Genomic DNA, 18,625 nt, shown 5'->3' on the forward strand with positions numbered 1-18,625 from the left:
CTTCTTCTTCCAGTCATCTTCTCAAAGAACAGAAAATATGTGGTCTTAGTAAGGGACAATTGACATTGTAAGAGCTTACAGGAGGTTCTGCAGTAGTACTGGATCCCAGTAACAACACTGGGCCTCTGCAGAAAATGAGAACATTGTTAACATGTACCAAGGCTGAAATTGATGGAACACTTGAGGAAGAACAGCATACAGAACCCAAGAGCATTCCCTTTTCCTGGAAGGGGCTGGAGACAGTGATAAAGCATATTTCATTGAAACTAGGTAGTAGAACCAAGGCTGAAGTAGACTGACATGTCTCACTGTTTAAAATAAAGAATATGTAATCACTATGAAGCAGATAACTGAAAGGGACTTTAGGGCACCTTTTGCAGGGACAGCATCTTGCAAGTCCATCAGGACCTAAGTATATCAGTAATGACATAATGGCCAAGATTACTTCGGAAAATATTTTAGAAATACAAAATTTGAGAAAGGATGTACCGAATGGGACCAGTGGGGAAAAAAAGTACTTCGGAGCAACCTGAATATTTGAAAGAGACATTTGCTAGTTACAGAATACTTATAAAGATTTATTAGATTCATTAATTCCATTGGTAAAGCCCCTAGCATTTCACATTGGGACTGTAATACTGTGTGCCAACATCTTTCATTATATAAAAAGAGGCAATATTAAAGAAAACTTACCAGCACACTCTGTGTTCACAGAGATGTAATGAAAAAGGACAAGAAGTAGCAACAAGGAAAGCTCTAGTTGGATATGGGAGTAGGGGAAAACCCAGAATAAGAGGTGTTCATCACTGGATCAGATGCCCTAGACAGACTACAGAACCTAACTTTAAAGTTAGTCCTGCTTTGAGTAGGGGGATGAACTGCATGTGACTTTCCCAGGAGTCTTCCAAATTAAGTTACTCTCTGCATCTGCCTATGACCTTTGTAAATCTGGGCTTACTCATCCCTGAGAGTATGACTGAGAAACACAAACAGTTCTACAAGCCCGTCAATTTTGGCAGTGTTCGACAGTGTTATTAGCAGGATGATAGGGATCATTTTTTTATTGTCATGTTGTTTCTTTAAAAACAGCAACAAAAAGATCAAAGAAATGCACCTTTCACAATCTAGAATGAACTGGTCTGATTTGAGCTTCTAATTTAGAGCTAGACATCGAGGCCTACCTGAAACAGCACAAATTCTTTTTTCTTTTTTTAATCTCCAACCAAAGGGATTGTGTAATATTGTGCTTACATTCACTGCCTTTCTACCTAACAACTTCAGGAGAAAATGAACTTCCCAGTAGTTTCAAAGAACCCATCTGGGCAAAATTTCTGAAAAAATACCAAAATGTCAAGAAAAGGAGTTCTAAAGGAATGAAGTAGAAACCCTGATTAAACTAAAACTGGTGCCTCTATTCAGTTGAACTTCAGTAAGTGCTTTTCATGTTTTATTAGATCATATAAGTAGAGTTAGGAAAACATGAGCAACTCTTAGTTAAGCCACGTAAGTTGGGAACATTGTCATGTGAAAAACTGAAGGCAAAGCTAGAAATGATTGGAAAGCTTTGAAATTTGACCTTCATCTTCCAAACCATTAAATTCCAAGACAAAACAAGAAATACAAGAACAAAGTATGACTGCTGAACAGGAGTAGAATAGAACAAACAAACAGTGCAAAAGGGGAGAGCAGGTGTGTCTTATTTACAATTTCAGATAATGTAACAGAAATAGAAATTTACAGAGCTAAGAATTTTGCCATTAGTACTTCAAGATGGGTCATTCTGCTGTCACACAGAGCATCAAGGTGTAAAAGGTAGGATTCCAGTCCAAACCAGAGAGGAAAGAAGGCTATATTTATGTTTTCATTAATAAAAACAAATAGAGGAACACTTTCATTTATGAAAGATCTTGGTAGTACTTTCTACTTGGATTACCCACTACTCTTTTCAGAAGATTGGAGTTATTACTTCATTAAAATCACCTGTTACAGCTTAAGTTAATGGCAACTCTATCTGAAAATGAAGGGGTTTTTTTTTGTTTGTTTTTGTTTAAGTTTCAAAAAATCATTATGTTATAACCAAGAATGAGCAAAAAATAAAGACTTTTAAGCCCTAGTGTTCCTTGATTGAGAGCAACGCAGATTTGGCACATCAGGCATCCTTTCATCATCTTCAAGAAGCTTTCCTATATATGGAAAAGCTTTGAAATTTTGAAGAAAAAAAAAGCACGGTTTGCTGTATCTTCCTTTTTGACCTTTAAGTCTAACAGATAAAAATCTCTCAAGACTGTTGGAAGGAAATATGCTCCATCCCTTCCCAGGACAGCGTATAGATGACTGAGAATGTCCAGGGCTGACAGAATGACACAATTTCTTTGAGTTACTGGTTCTGACCCTTATAGGACTAGAGAGTGGGTTTCACTTTCTTCAGTAATTTCAGTTCTAATATCTATCAAAGACAGAGGCAGAAAGAAAAGGCTGCAATACACAAGCAGCCAGGCACCAAAAGAAGTGAAAATTAAGTGGAAAGCAGCAGTTAGGAACAAGCTAATGAGGCCCAGCAGGGAAATAGAAGGTATGAATTAAGGTTAGCATAGAGTGCACAGAAAAAGTTGGCAAGTGAAAAGAAAAAAAAATACAGATCAGGTGGAAGAAACAGATAAAGGAAATGAGACCATAGAAATTTATCTATGACTACAACTGCTTTATTACCGGAGCAGGTCATTGTAAGCAACTTCACCTAAATTCAACACCAGAGATGCACTGAGCAGGAGACTCAACTGTAATCCAATAATTCCACAAGCCCATGACTCACAATAAAGGGCGAGGAACATTCTCTTGAATTAGAATAACTGTTACGCTATGAGAAAAGTAGCTTGAAAACACAGTGCTTTTTAATTTTTCTTGAGTACTTCCTGGATACAAATTAGTTAAAAGAGAGGCTGCACACAAACTGTGTAGCTCTCTATGGAAACACAGTACCTGATGACATCTTTCTGGAGTGAAATAAAACAGTGGCTGATACTTTGTAAAAGGAAGAGGATGCAACTTTATCTGCAGCCTGACTAACAGTGTATGCAAATCAGTGTGGAAATAAAACTTAAAAATTATGTTGTAGATTCAATTTGATTCCACATAAAGAGTCTTAGAATGCTTGTTCACAGATTAAATATATCATCAAGTTCAAAGCCTTTACTATAATACCATTATATAGCCAGAAAAAAAATTGTACTTTAATTTCCCAGACAAATGCATACTGATTCCTATCTGTGAACAGATAAACAGATAAAATGTTTTACATATCGCACTAAACCTTCAATTAATTTCTCACAGTTGAAGTTACACTTCAACCCATTATACTTCATAAATAGAAAAAAGTATGCTTCCATGCAAAATCCATCCATGCCACATTCATCACAGCAATTATTCTAATTCAAAACACATTGCAATACTTCAAAATTGGTTTGGGCAATGCTTTACTGTGAAAAATCATTTTCAAAATTCCCTGAGATTCCCCACAGTTTCTTTTAGAAGCACAAAGCAGCAGAAGGGCAGTGCTTTCACATTCCAATTTCAAAAACATCCTACTTTTTCGACTTGGTAATTATCCTCAAGTCTTAAGGAGCAACAGCAGTGAATGTTTAAATTTACAACAACGTAACAGAGCTTTACAAACATGAAAGGAACAAATGTCGTCCTACAAGACTATTAGGATTAATTGAATTGCTGACTATGGAAATGACAGAAGTTATACTCATTACAGAAGTATTAAATTAACTTTAATTTACTTTTGTTATTATCACTAGAATGATAATTATTAGAAAACAGAAACTTACCATCTCTTCATCCTAAGTATTGAATTACCATCTCTTTCTCAAACAGAAAAATATAACCTCCCTGTCACTTAATGGTTTTTCTATTAAAAAAATGTTTCAAACTCTTCAGAGAACATTAACATCTTCAAATAAATGTCACAGAACACCAATAAAAATCCTCAGATGTATTAAAAAGGATGCAGTGTCGTTAATACGTATCTACATACACGAACTTATAGTATATTTAATATCTGTATTGTCCAGTCAGTTATTTTTGGACCTCTCACTCCACATCATGCTGCTTACTTAGCTAGTGCAGTACAAGGCCAGAGAGGTTTTAATTATTCATTTACAAATGCAATACTATCCTTTCTGTGCACAAATTAAATTAGGGGACGATGCAAAGAAACTCAACTGCCTTTGAGATCATAGCACAAAAGAGCTTGAAATGAAAAAAATATGCTCATTTTTTATTTAGAAAGGCAGCAACCAACTAGAATTTAGCTAACCTACACTAAACACAACCATAGATACTTTACATGGCGTTGTGTTAGAAGACCTGGAATTCTTAACTACATGTACTGTTGTACAAACAAGGCAAACTCCACATGGAAGCTGATGTTATGAAAATACTTCTCCATATTAAAAAAAACAAATACAAGCAACTTTACCACAAAGATTGAGTAGTTGATGTTTCTGTTAAACTCAGTGAAAGACTCAGAGATCTCAAAAAACGTTTTACTTAACTTCCCAGAAGTCAGAACATACCTCCTATGCCTTCTGTGTCAAGTTGCATTAATCTTTCTTCTCTCATCAGAAACACCAGAACTGTATTAATTCCTTTCTAAGACTTACTGATTCCTTTCATGTTTTACCAAAACAAGCACCAGTAAAAGTACTTGAGCACACCTCAAAACAAAACAATTAAACTCCATCTATCAATGCATTTGTTGTTAAAAAAACAAAAAACCACAACTAGATTTTGGTAACATTAAAACCAAACATTTTCTATATAAAGATTGTGGCTGCTCCCTTCAATTTAAACTTGAATTAGCCTTCCTTCTTTAGTACAGAGTTCTTAATTTAGGCATCTACTAATGACTGTCAGCTGATTATGATAATGCAGACATCATAATGCTAGTCTTAGACCATTCCTTTCTATGCATTTGTTTCTCCTCCATCTTATTATACAGCAAGTTCACACACTCTGGCACAAACTACAGGCACATGCAACACAAGATAACTGTATTTCAACACTTCAAATATCTATGCCCAGTATGTTACCCAGTGTTATACAGCTCCAAGTGAGGATAAACATGAAACAATTTCAATGCAATACTGGAAAGAGTACTCCCTAAATGAGAAAATTAACTTTTTTACTGACATTAACTTTTTAGAAGTTTGAAAGACAATGAAATCAGGATGACAGTGCTTATTTAATTTTCTATTTGGAATAGCAATACTCTTAAAATTCTATTTATATACTTCTCAAAGTAATTCTGTGTAAAACAGAAAACTGACATTCTCTGAAGCGATATAAGATGCAATTTAAAGCATAATTTATAAAGAGAAAGTCAAACACACAATTAAGAAAGGTAAAAACTAAGCGTGCTTGTTTACACAAGAAGCATTACTAGAATTACAGTATCACGACAGCTACCCTGCCATAACACCAGCATCATCTTTATTCTAGTAGAAAGCCATCTGGAATAACAGCAGCTTTATCACCATTTGGGTTATGTCACTTCATACTGTCTGCACTGATACAGAGATAACGTCTGACTTTTTTCCCCTCTTCTTCTTAGCATTGAATTACAAGTACTACTGTGAAAATAGTAGCTTTATTGTCTACGCCCCCCTGATTTCTTTCATATCGGAAGGAATTCTGGAATATACTTTAATTGGAAAAAAACCAATTTAGGTAATTGTCATTACATTTCTTGACTAAATACCTACTTCAAATAGAGTTCAACATACTTTGCAAGTTAGCATTAGAAAGATTTTGGTTCAAAGTTAACTACTCATACATCTGCACAAAATACTTGTAGCAACTTTTATATTGCCTTTGCAGATTGTCATTTACAGGATTTTTTTTTTCCCCTGGTTCTCCTAAATCACCAAGCTAAAACTGTCTTTTAAACATAAATTTCATTCTGTGAAAAGGAGAATCTTGGGCTCCGAAATATCACTAAACTAAGAAAAAAAAAGTTAGAAATAGCAGAAGCCACAGTCTGAAAGGCAGATTTAAGCTTTTGACAGAAATCTTGTAATACCTAAATCCTGACCAGTGCTCATCCTGCCACCCCTGCTGATTTACCAGTCCCTCAGTGTCTTTTCTCTAGTACAGAATCCATCACCTTTTAAGTAGTATCTCAACAGAAATCTCTGAAAAGAAACATTTTATTGCTCCTGGGAAAAAAAAAAAAAAAAAAACATAGAACAGTGAATAGTCTTGATTACCTTCAAATCCCACTAATCTGTTGCAATCACACAGCAGGTTAGACGCCAGTATTCTCCACATGGTGAATGAGAGAACAGCAGCAGTGCCTACAGACATTTAATGGAGCTCTCAATCTCCCAGCACAAAAGACAAAAGAGCTGCACAGGTCTAGAGACTTGTGGTGTACACCTTCATAGGCACCACAAAGGAACTCTCCAATACTGTCGAAAAAGAATTACATCAAGAATCTTTAACAAACAAAAATTTCCATACAGTCTCTACGATGAAGTGAGAATCCAGAATCACTAAACAGCACAGAAATTAAATAGAACACATAGCAAAGTATCGTGCAGTAAAAGCCACAATGTGAATGTGGTATGTGAAAAAAAAAAACAAAAACACTGGGAACTTAGAATTCGGATATAGCAAAAGTTCTTAACAGGTTTTGTGTTCAAGATAAGAAACAGAGTTTGAATTACAAGAACCTAGAAGATGCTGCTTTGCAGAAGACTTCAAAGCATGGGAGAAAAAAAAAGAAATATACTCTGTTTCCTGTGTGGCCATCAGTCACCTCACAGATAAAATATTTATTGCATATTACACTTGCACTAGTTCAAAATGTACAAATCCAGGTTAGCCTTCCAATAGAGAATAAGATTTAGTATTTACTGTAGTGTTGTTAATCCTAATGCCATTACTTTCATCTTTTGAATATGTAGCCATGCTTGTATCACCTAAGTGTATTAAGTTTAGGACTCCTGGAACAAAATACATATTTTTTTCAGGCTAGAAGCACATGAAATTTGACGTGTTTCTCTACTTAACATGATAATAAGTAGGTTAATTACTATTTTCTGAGTATATTACAGAAGAAACCTGAGTTGTGTACACTTTTAGTACAAGGATTTCAATTCTATCTCTATTAAAAAAAAAGTCAACTTTGTGCTTTCCATATGGAACTTCTGCAGTTGTATGTTTCCCGTTATAAAGGGAACCTCATTAATAAAAACTATTTTTACCACTACAATGAAATGCAATTGGCAACTTAACATTCAGATACATGTGAACAGATGAGGATAGTTGACCAGAAAGTTAAAGAGTACATCATTCTACTTAGAATATATTTCTGACAAAACAAAAATTCATACCTTCTTATCTTTTCAAAATTATTATTAAAAGTGACATCTTACATTGTCAGCCAAAGACAGACTCTCCTTGTAATTTCTTTCTTTTGCATATTAAAGAGCACTTCTGTTCCATTATTAGTCACAAAGACAGTTTGCTGAATAATTTCCTTTGTTTGTAAGACTGCTACAACAATAGAAAGAACATCTTGCAAAAGTAAAAAGGTCTTACTAAAATAATTATAAAAAAAATCTGTGCAACTCAGGCCTTAGTCAGATACTCAATCTACGTTTCCATCAATTAAACAAAATACATCACTGAGTTAGAAGTACCACTTTACATTTCTTCAAAACTACACAAATGAACAATGAAAGGTGAAAGAGCCCTAAAAATACTGTGGTCATCAATTTTTTGCTTTAATGTAATTTCTACATCATATAGTGAACATTATACATATCAGAATACATTGAAGAGCTCCTCAGTTACAGCTCAGTATCATAAAAACTCAGTATCAATGTCATAAAAACCAGTCTCTCATCTGTACAAACAGAACTTGAAAAACAGCCTCAATTACAACATTAGTACATCTAACAGCAGCTGATTCCAAGTTAAACTAGCAGCCTAGCTACAGAGCACTACACAGCCAAAAAAAAAAACCATTTTTCTGGGCTGTTCTCAAGTTCCCCAGATTCCTTCATGTCCATAGTAAATAACCAAGGGAATAGCTTACATAATTCTCATGACTCTTAAAAATATTTGGGTGTTACCAGCCAGAAAAAAAAAAGCAAGCCTTACACCATATTAGAATAAACAGCAGACACATTTCAGAAAACTTTGTTCCTCTCTTCTGCTATGTCAAGAATCGTAAGTGGCTGAAGGAAACAAATCAGTCACTGCTAAGATAAGGGCTCCTCTTTCCTTAGCCACACCTTGAATTCATACTGTTAAACAGGCAAGAATTTGAACATAAGTGTATGTACAAACTGGCATTAAATGAAAAACAGAAGTAAACAAGACATTCATCTATAATACAATGAAAAATATATTTCACCATTTTTCAGCTTCCAGAATTCAACAGTGTCTACATGAAGACATGCAAACACTGCAACCACTAAGCTACATTACATACAGAAGTCACAAATTTCAGTGCTGTAATGCCAAATTCCTGAATAACTGATTATACTTCCTTTAGCTGGGAAGTATCTTGTTCTATATTCTGCAGCCAGTACATGTTACATAATTGCTTCCAAATATGCACATTTTCAAGACGTGTAGTATAGTTACATACTTAAAAGAAGCATTTATACATGCAAATTAGTTGTTGAGGTTTTCCAGAAAAGTCTTCCTACCACAATCAATATTTTAGACATACTTCTCAAATATGTATGAATCTGCAAAAGGAAATCATACAAGCAAGACACCGCAGAAGTACCGCAAGCCTTCTTGTGCAGACTAGAAACAGACCCGCCACCGTCCACCTTGCTTATCTATGAAACCATGACAACATTAAGTAGGAGCAAGTCCTAAAGACGACAATGGCAACACCTTTAGCTAGCAAATCTGAGTTCTTCTGTACTGGCACTGTACTGATATCATATTCACACAAGAATTCAGATAATTGCAGATATTCAGTAAGCATTACAATCAGTACCGGCAAATTTTCGAGTCTTAAAAGCTAAAAATAAATCTACAACCAAAATTAGTTTTATTTATTTCAGTGGAAGCATTGTTAACTTCAAAGAAGTTTTAATGATGCTTTGAAATGAAAAGTCAACTCTTCTGCATTGTTTGCAGTCTCAATACTGCAGCATGGAGTATCTAAGAAAATGAAAGTAATAAAGGCAAGCTCTTTAAAAATAAAAAGTGAAGTTTCATATGATTTTAACAACTGAATATATTCAAATGCAGCAATTTCTTTTTGGGGCTTTATTTTTATAGTTACATCTTCATGTGCATATATAAAGAAGTTTTAACTGAATAATTTGAGCTAAACAGCATGGCCACACATAGCCTTGAAGACATTTATGGTCCCTTTCATCATTTAAGCATCAGTCAACCCACGGTTCCTACTTCCCTAGCAAAAATCAGTTGGCAGAAAAAGACAATTGAGGAACAGGCTAGTTTCCTAACCAGAAAGAAAAATTAATCACCGCCATCAGCTTTATTTCAAGTTTTATAATCCTTGTATAAATTCTAATTACACTACATCACTTGATAATATTTTCCTTTGCATTATTCATTGAAGACAGGTTTGCATGCTTTTCCCTTTTTCAGTACAAGACAAATAAGATGGAACATCCTGCTTACTCTATTAGTTGCTTCTTGATAAAATAATCAGAAGGACTATGAGAAACAGGGCAAACAAAGCACAACATACTGGGTATCTTGACTCTGGTTACTCACACTGATTATTATTTACCGCTAATCTTTCCTTCAGGGGTTCCACTTGGGCACTGTAACTACAGTCACCAGGTAGCTGTAGTCAGGTACCACCACCTGGCAGAAAGCATTAGAGGATTCAAGCAAATCACAAATGCAGAATCATTTTGTCAAACCTATTGAGGAAAATGAATGAATAAATTTAAATAGTGCTTGAGAGAATGCCCCTGGTACCATAGGCACATGGGCACCATTGAAAAGGGAGTGGAGACCTTACTTTGCACTAAACAAGACAAGACTGCAGGGATTTTTCCCCATGTCAGTGAATACTTAGTTGTCCATCAAATTTCAACAGCAAGCTCACGAGCCAAAGAAGCCTTGGCTTTTATAGCATAATTAAGACATAGCAAAGAGGAAGACTTTATGCCATAAGATGTGCACTTTTCTGCTCTTTCCTACATAAGCTTGAAATGAATATCCCGGGCATTGGGAACAGAGGTAGAAGGTCCCAATTTGACCTGCTCCAGACTCCAAGAAGTGCTCAGTTTGGAAAGGCCTTCACATTCTGAGTAGGTTAGTATGAATCTGGAGCATGCACTCAGATCCTGACAATCTGATCAAGACCCTAGACACCTAGCACATAAATTCATCCTTAGGAGCCAGGCCATTTGTCAGACAAAACAAAGCAAAACATCTTGAATGCATACCAGATGATGTGAAGTCTTAAAGTAATCAATATAGTAAAAGCAAGGAATCCAAACACTACACAACTGAAAGGCTTGCAGTGTGACAGCAAGTGCACTCTGCTTTACATGCTACATGTTAAGTAGAGAGAGAAAGGACAGATTTAAAAAAATGCACCTGTTCCCACATTACTAGAAGTTTGACAGTGAGATAGCTGGGAGTATGGGCACAGCGAGGTAGCTGTGCATATGGGCACAGAAGGCTACAAGAATACATGTGGAAACTCATCTGAAGAAAAAAGGAACCCAACATACCACAAGTATAAATGGTACTAAGAGAATGCTTCTCTTTAAATCACACTTATCCTTTGGTTAACCTATAACCACCAATGCTAAAATACATTCCAGGCAACTATTATTAAAAATTTAAAATATCTAAAACCTTAAAAAGAAAACATGCCCTCTCCTCAATTGAGCTTCCCAGCAATAGCAACAAAAAACAAACAACTGCTGCCTCCAAGTACACAGAAAACATTTTTCTTAAATCAGTACAATACCCTGAAACAAATAGGGATGAGCAAGATTAATGGATTTTGCAACTCCATCAGCAGGCCTTCTGAACTTTCTAGTTCAATGAGTTTCATTATTCAGAAAGAAAAACAGAGCCTATTATAGAAGGAATTAAAAGCACTGTGGGCACTGATTTATCCATCAACGGAAAGACATAGATGGCAATAAAGACTTTGATGTCTTGTTGGCTTTTTTTTTTTAATGGAATAACTTAGAGCTTAAAAGAAAAGGAAAGCATTTTTAATTACTATACCATCAAATAGCATACAAGCTTATATCACTCCTTCAATAAATTATTTGGAAAAGACAACTTGTGACCATAAAACTATTTTTCACCTTAACTGGTAGACTTAGTTGTGAGGGAAGCAGATAGGATGAACATGTGTTTGGTTTTGTTTTTTGTTTTTTTGGTTTTTTTAATATTTTGACAAAAACCTGTAATATAATTACAATGGGAACACTCTTCTGACCTAACTTCAAGAAATCAGTTCAAGAAACTAATCCTTGAAGAAGCTTTTTTTTTTTTTTTAAATAAGATTAACTTTCAGATCAGAACACAGAGACTCAACAGCAACACCACTGCAAAGGAAACAGAAGTGAGTATTGGGCTGGTAAGGGGGCAAGGGCAGAAAACAGAACTGTATCTAGTCATTCCATCGACTGAACTGTACCAGTCGAGTTCAAACTGCAACTTCGGTCATTTTAACTCAGCTTTAAACCTTTAAAAGCCTTCTCTTGAGCACAGCTCTATTTCGTACTCTATCAATTACAGGTTTTATAACTGATAAAGCTGTTTGCAAAGAATGAGTCATTAGGATCTCAAGAAAATATAGGAAAAAATAGGCAGCCCACTGCATCGCTTATTTAAAATACCCTCACAACATTCAGTCATTACTTGAAATCAAATCAATTTACAAAAATCTGAAAGTAGAAGGCTGTACAATTAACAAATGTACAGTTAGAAGAGCAGCATGGTATTTTACAGGTTTTATAGTTAGAAAGATTATCCATGGTGGAAAGAGATAGTCAAAAATAAATGAAATGCTCACCTGTGTCCCAGGCTCACAATAGAGAATGCCAAAGGGAGGGATCTCCAGAAAGGGATCCTTTCCCAGTGGCAATCAGCCCTTAAATGGGGTCTAGGAGAGGTGCAGCCAGGCTCCACCCCCTTCTGGTCACACAGCAGAATTGCCTTCACCTGTGCTCCCACAGCTGACTCAGTGCTTGCCTCAGGTGATCAATCAGTGGTTCAGGCTGCGACTCAACAGTTCTCATACAAATGCAAAGATTAAAGTTTACGTATTTCGTGGCTTCCTACCACAGCTGAATAACATTAACAACTTCCATGTAACTCAGTGAATATTGGAAATACTTTCCTTTTTGTGACAGTGCATGTTTTATTTTGCAATTTTAAAATTTCACTTTATTTCAGATTTTTTTTTAATTTACAGTGTCAGCATCAAAACATTTTGCAATATAAATACATAACACTAAAATAAAAAAATTTAAGGTGTTAACATTAAGGAGATGATAAATCACTAATATTATTCTTGAGCTAGGAAGGTAGTTCTTACAAATTCTTGCTTACCTTTTCTAATGCAGATCAGCTCATGTACACCACAAGTTCGTTCTCCACCTATTTGGAAATAAAATATTAGAAAATGTTAACAAATTAAAAGTAATTAGCCTCTTGGTAAAACTTGTAAGCAGTGGAAAGGAAAAAGCAGCAAAATCTATCTTTTGAGAAAAATGCAAATTATTGTTTTATCCCAAAGATATTCTACATAAATTCAAGACTTGCTAAATAAGTAAATGTACCTTTGGCTTAACATTGTGAATGATAATCCAGTTGTAGGAGTTTTACAGAAAATTTATACTGACAAAATTAAAAACGCATGCAAAATAACAGAAACCCTTCTAAAACTATTTATGAAGAATAAAGCATAATTTCCCATTTCAAAGAAACCATCATCTACACAAGACCTCTCAAAACATCAGAAATATTTGCAACGCAACAGAATGCCAAAATAATTTTAGCAATATGTTGAAGAATAATAATTTTAAAAAAAAGGAGAGCGAGAGAAAGAAAGCCTGTAAGTAAAGGGAGGGGCCAGGCTTACCTGCCATTTCTCTTCAATAAGTTTGTTGTTGTTGCTGTTTTGTTTTTAATGAACTTCAACAACAACAACAACAACAAATGGCTACAAATAATTTGAGATACGTATAAGAGAATAGCAAAGCTACTGCTAGAAATATTAAGCTTTAGTTTAAAGCATTCTAATGTTAAAACTAGTGCAGAAGAAAACAACACATAATATACCTAATAATATACCTAGTAAGGACACTAAAGGAACCATATTGGAAGAATACATTTCAATTATGTTGAAGGAGCAATACTTTTCATGTCACCCATGACACGTGTAGGACAGAACCCAAAATGAACTACTCCTAAATCCTCCTAAAGGAGGAACTGGCAAAACTGTTGAAGAGATTATTTTAATGATATTGAGAAACTATTGAAAAAGTTTATTCTTATGATTCCTTTATATTGAATACATTTATGCTATTCATGATCTTATTCTCTTTTAAATTGACACATTTTGGAATGATATTCCTGAAAGTCAAACCTTAACCACACCCTAATTGCCCACTAAGCCTGTTTTCACTGACTACAAAACAAGAATTTTTTATAGGAATACAGAACTGAAGGGTTCTGTTCACCTACATTGAATCACGTGAGTCATGGTGCTCTAAAACTTTACAAAAACACAGAACTGTTCTGAAAATCCACAAACAACCTATTTCATATATATTAATCACTGCAGGACTCCAAAAGCTTCAAGACACTCTGCAACAAGCTGTAGGTAATAAAATAACAACAAGCTGTAGGTAATAAAACTCTTTCCACCTAACGAAAACATGGAAAAAAAGGATGTTATGATACAATACCAGCTAATATGTAAAACTCATAAATGCTCTTAAACAAACTGTAGGTAACAAAACTGTTTCCATCTCATAAAAATGTATGCTATACAGTATGCTTCATTCCATAAAGAAACAATGCCATATAATAAAGGGTGTTATAATATCAGCTAATATTTAAATCTCATAACTGAGAGAAGTGCCAGCTGCTGTTATAAGAGGTTTGAGAGGATGTGTATCTTGTAGTGAAATTTACATTCTAAAGAAGTAACTGTTAGAGAAAAGAAGGATAAAAGGGATCAAATAAGTGGAATAAAACATAACTCTTCTACAACAGAATGCCTATGAATTATGAAGTTAGAAAGCATCCTCATTTTATTTGAACTTTTTTTTTTTTATACTCAGCAATCTAAACCACAAGTCTTGAAGATACTTCTGAAAGGGAAACCAAATACCAGTGAGCCAGCCTGATCTTTTGTGCAGTCATTATCATTACAAAAGACAGCAATTTAGAAGCTGTTGAAAAGAGAGTATTATTAAGGACTGACCAGTACCAACCATTCTTATGTTTTCCTTTCAAAAACGTTTTCGGAATAAGAAAAAATAGGTTTAAAAGAATCTTGGCTTATGCTATGAAAGAAATCAAATTTGGGAAGATTAGAATCTCCTTTAAAGTCATTGCAGCCATCTTCAGGCTATGAAAGAGACTTAAAGAGTGATCAAAACACTTCCCCCCAGATTTTCTCTTCCCAGTAGATTTAGAATCAGAAGTGAATAAAAACAACCTAGTGAAAAAGATTTTTTTTTTTCATAAAATATTCACCTAGAAATGGTTGTGAGAAGACCAATGAGCAGCATTAGACTTTCACTGTATGAGGCAGTCACTGAATTCAACAAGAACAAAATCCCATCTTAAAATATTAATGTTAGTTATGGATTTTGCATTGGTATCTTTTGTTTTATAAAGAAAGGTATCTTTTTCAATCATTTACATTCTAAGACATGGTAAGGTTTCACTAAATAAAGCCTTTGCATTAAGCCTTCTTAATCAACTATGACATTATGTAGAAGATTTACAGAATTTAATTCATTATTTTAATTTTCACTTTTTATTTTCCTGGAAACTCCCAAATGCTATATCACATCTAATAGGTAATTAATCTTCTACTCTTTTTCTAAATTGCTTTTGAATGGGAACTGATTGTTAAATAAAAATACATAAAGTGACCTACATGTTTTGTAAATAAACTCAAAGAAAGCATCTTTTTTATTTAACCAATTAATTAAACATGCAAAACATTATCTTCAAGCAAGTTGGGAAGATTTCTCTTTTCCCTTGCGTGCTTCAAAATTGCAGAACTAATACATTTTTGACATCGTGCTTTTATTCACAGTTTAACAAATGAATACAATTTTCCTGTCCTTAAAACTCCCAAGAAGGCTCTCAGCTTTGAATAATAATGAAAAGCAATTGAAAGAAACTAAACTGTAAATATGAAAATATTTCACATGACGGTATGAAGTCAACTGTTAACTCTGCATTCCAGCAGTCTGAAAAGATTGGTCTAGACTGCTTTTGTGTTGGTTTACTTGCAAATTTCTTTTCAGTGCTATGACCTTCTGAATTTTTCAGTCTTTGAATGTTAAAGTAACTGATGTTAACACCGCAGTAGGTCACCACAGTTTTACTGCTAATAGTCTGATTTAGATAAAAACTGTTATTAATTCTACTTCATATTGACTGCGAACATCATCTTTTATTTAACAATTTAAAGTTTAAGTGATTTTGCATATAAAACTACATAATACAACAAAAGGCAGCTGAAGCATTTGATAAAGTTTAATTTTCTCAATTTAAAATACAGGTTTATACACCAAGTCTCTATTTGCAAAGACAGCTATCACAATTTATTACACCAAAAAAGTGAAAAGGTGTGCATTAAAGAAGATAAAACCACACCAGAATTATGCATTCATTAAACTGAAAAATTTTGTATCCTTCTAAAACAAGTACAATTCAAAATCCAGAAATCTACTATGTTTGGACTTGAGCTGTAACTCCACCACTAAGTGCTGAAAAGGACTAGCTAGAAATTTTTGCATTGGCATTGTCACAGAAATAATCAGATGGGGAGCAACTTCTGGCTCCGTGAGGGATTTCAGAGCAGGATCATCTTGCCAGTATGTTTCTCAGGGCCTCAACCAACCAAGTTCTGCAAAGAGATTCTGTGAAGGTCTTCCACACACGCAGTTGAGATTTCATGCTTAGTAGCCCACACCAGCTACCTCATGCTTTCACTGCGCACCTCTCCTCACATACCAAGTACTACAGCCTCCACCAGCTCGGCAGCACTCTGCTGGAATCTCTTCTTTGCTGGTCTCTCTCATACTGGGTTTACAGCCCTTTAGAGAGACAGCTGACATTGCCACTGAAGCACACAGCTGATCCATCTTCAACTTACCAATCATCAGAACTTCAGATTCTTTTGTGCAGAAATGCTCCTGACAGCCTGCCCCCAGCTTGCAGTGATGTGTATGTTTGCCAGTCCTGGTGCAGGACTTTATATTTGCAACTGCTGAAGTTCACACAGCCCATTCTTTCAGCTTCCTGAGCTTATGCCTTATAGCATCCCTGCCCTTCTGCATACTAACTGCTCCCCTCTCTGCTGTCAACCACACAAACTCAGTGAAGGTACTTTCCATCCCTCTGACAAATATTTTGAGGTCTGAGTTCCAGCATCAATTTTGTGATGCAAGTCAGGTCGCTGTGTATAAAACAAGTTATTATTCAGTTTAGCAGCAAATCCACACATTAGTACTTGCAGCAGAACTACATCACATTGCTGAAGTCTGTCATCAGGTGTGACTTTGGAGGCAGACTTTTTATGTGACAAATTACTTTTCAATTGAGGTTTGCATTTTCATTAGCATTTTCATAAGTTTGGACAACATTCAGCAAACATTACTTAATATTTTACTCAACACTAGACAAGTGTTTCTTCTTTTGGCTAACCCATGATATCCCGGTGCAGAATTACAAAGCCATGCATGCTAAGCAGCATAACTGGTGAAAAATCTGGTTTTAAATTACTGGATAGCTAACCACGGAAAAACAATAAAGAGAACTGAAAACACTTCACAGAAGAGTAATTCTATAGCTGGTACCAGCATGGTATTTTTCCTTAAAAAATTACATAGACTCATCAGCCCATCTCACCCACAGTGTAAAATCACCTCTGCATTCCTGCGGCACTCTTCACAATTTTAGTCTACAAGTCTACAAATACTGCATATGCAAAAAAATGAAATGCTTACAGTTGAATGTTTGGTATAAGTTAAAAAGCAAACAACATTAGAATTTATTAGTAAAGAGACATGAAGTACAAAAAAAACAGATTTTCTACTTTATGCAACCACTACATGTTCACACCCTGCATATTTTGTGTAGCTTGGGTCTCCTCTCTGTCCCTCTATCTCAAAGGATAAAACAGAACCACTGAAGGCACAGTGAAAAGAAAAAGAAAATCCATAAAAACGATACTTTTCATATGCAGAGTAACATTATAAAGAAGATTCTCAGAAAAAAACAAACACAGTGGATGGAGAACATTCACAGATAAATAAAGAATGATTATTCACTGCCAAACCCACTAATAGGAGAAATAAGTATCTGATTAAATTAGCAGCAGGGGCGTTCAAGATGAGAAGTTTTCAAGAGTAAACGTATTATAAAAAGAGAAGGCTGATTTCCCACTTCTACTGTAAAGATCTCTCTTCTGCTAGCAACATTTAAAATTATTATTATCTATTAATCCCTTTGCCTATAGATAAGGTCATCTATCTGCACTGATTTAAGAATATTTTGTTATCTGACCAAGAAGGCAGAGACAAACATCTTTTTTTTTTTTTACATAGAAAATTATTCATTTAAAAATTAATGATACTTCTACTCAACAGCATCAATGCCAATAACCAATGAATTGGTAATCAATGACAATTAATTAAGAATAGCATAGTCATTTCTGTTTCTCAAACAAATTGCGTGTTCAATCCTACCGACACTGAAACAAATGGAATCTGTGTGTCCAATTCTACCCACACTGAAAATAAATGGAATCTGTGTGTCCAATCCTACCCACAGTGAAATAAATTGAAACATCTCTACTGGTTATAAGAACATGAAAATATTATCTCAGCTTCCTTTCTACCCACAATCACAAGACGCTTCTCTTTCCTCACTCTTCTGACAACTGAAATACAATTTTACCTTGTTGTCAGTCAAGTACTTCTTCCAATAAGACTTACTAGTAGAAATGAGGAGGTATGTGATATATAACTAACGTTGCATACAAATGGTTTCAATCAGACCTGATACAAAACCACTGCAGTGATTCTTTTTTATTTATTTTTTAAATAAGAGTAGAAAGTGAACTAGCAGCTATAGTCAGAATGGTTACCTCACTGCAAATGACAGTAAGACAGAATAAACGTTGCCAATCCACATACGCTACCATCAAATGCTCTGGAAATAAAGAATAAGATGTCAACAACAGAAATTGATACTAACAAGGTGATAAAAAAAATCCCGTATGACTTACAGCTAATTGCTACCATTTGTAGTTAGTTAATACCACTGAATCAATGCTCTAGAGCAAAGTTTCATAGCAGAAAGCAAGCCAAGGAACATATCTTTA

General features: G+C 34.9%; 1 protein-coding gene across 2 annotated transcripts in view; it reads right to left on the reverse strand.

The window, feature by feature from the left end:
* SYT14 (synaptotagmin 14) overlaps window positions 1-18,625 on the reverse strand; it is an 85,006-nt gene that overhangs the window by 60,697 nt on the left and 5,684 nt on the right. For both annotated transcript variants that reach the window (XM_015283858.4, NM_001397427.1), the window contains exon 2: window positions 12,598-12,645. In XM_015283858.4, the coding sequence (XP_015139344.1) occupies window positions 12,598-12,645 (48 nt within the window). The remainder of the gene's footprint in view (window positions 1-12,597; window positions 12,646-18,625) is intronic.

This window comes from Gallus gallus, chromosome 3, assembly GCF_016699485.2.
Source record: "Gallus gallus isolate bGalGal1 chromosome 3, bGalGal1.mat.broiler.GRCg7b, whole genome shotgun sequence".
Lineage (NCBI taxonomy): Eukaryota > Metazoa > Chordata > Aves > Galliformes > Phasianidae > Gallus > Gallus gallus.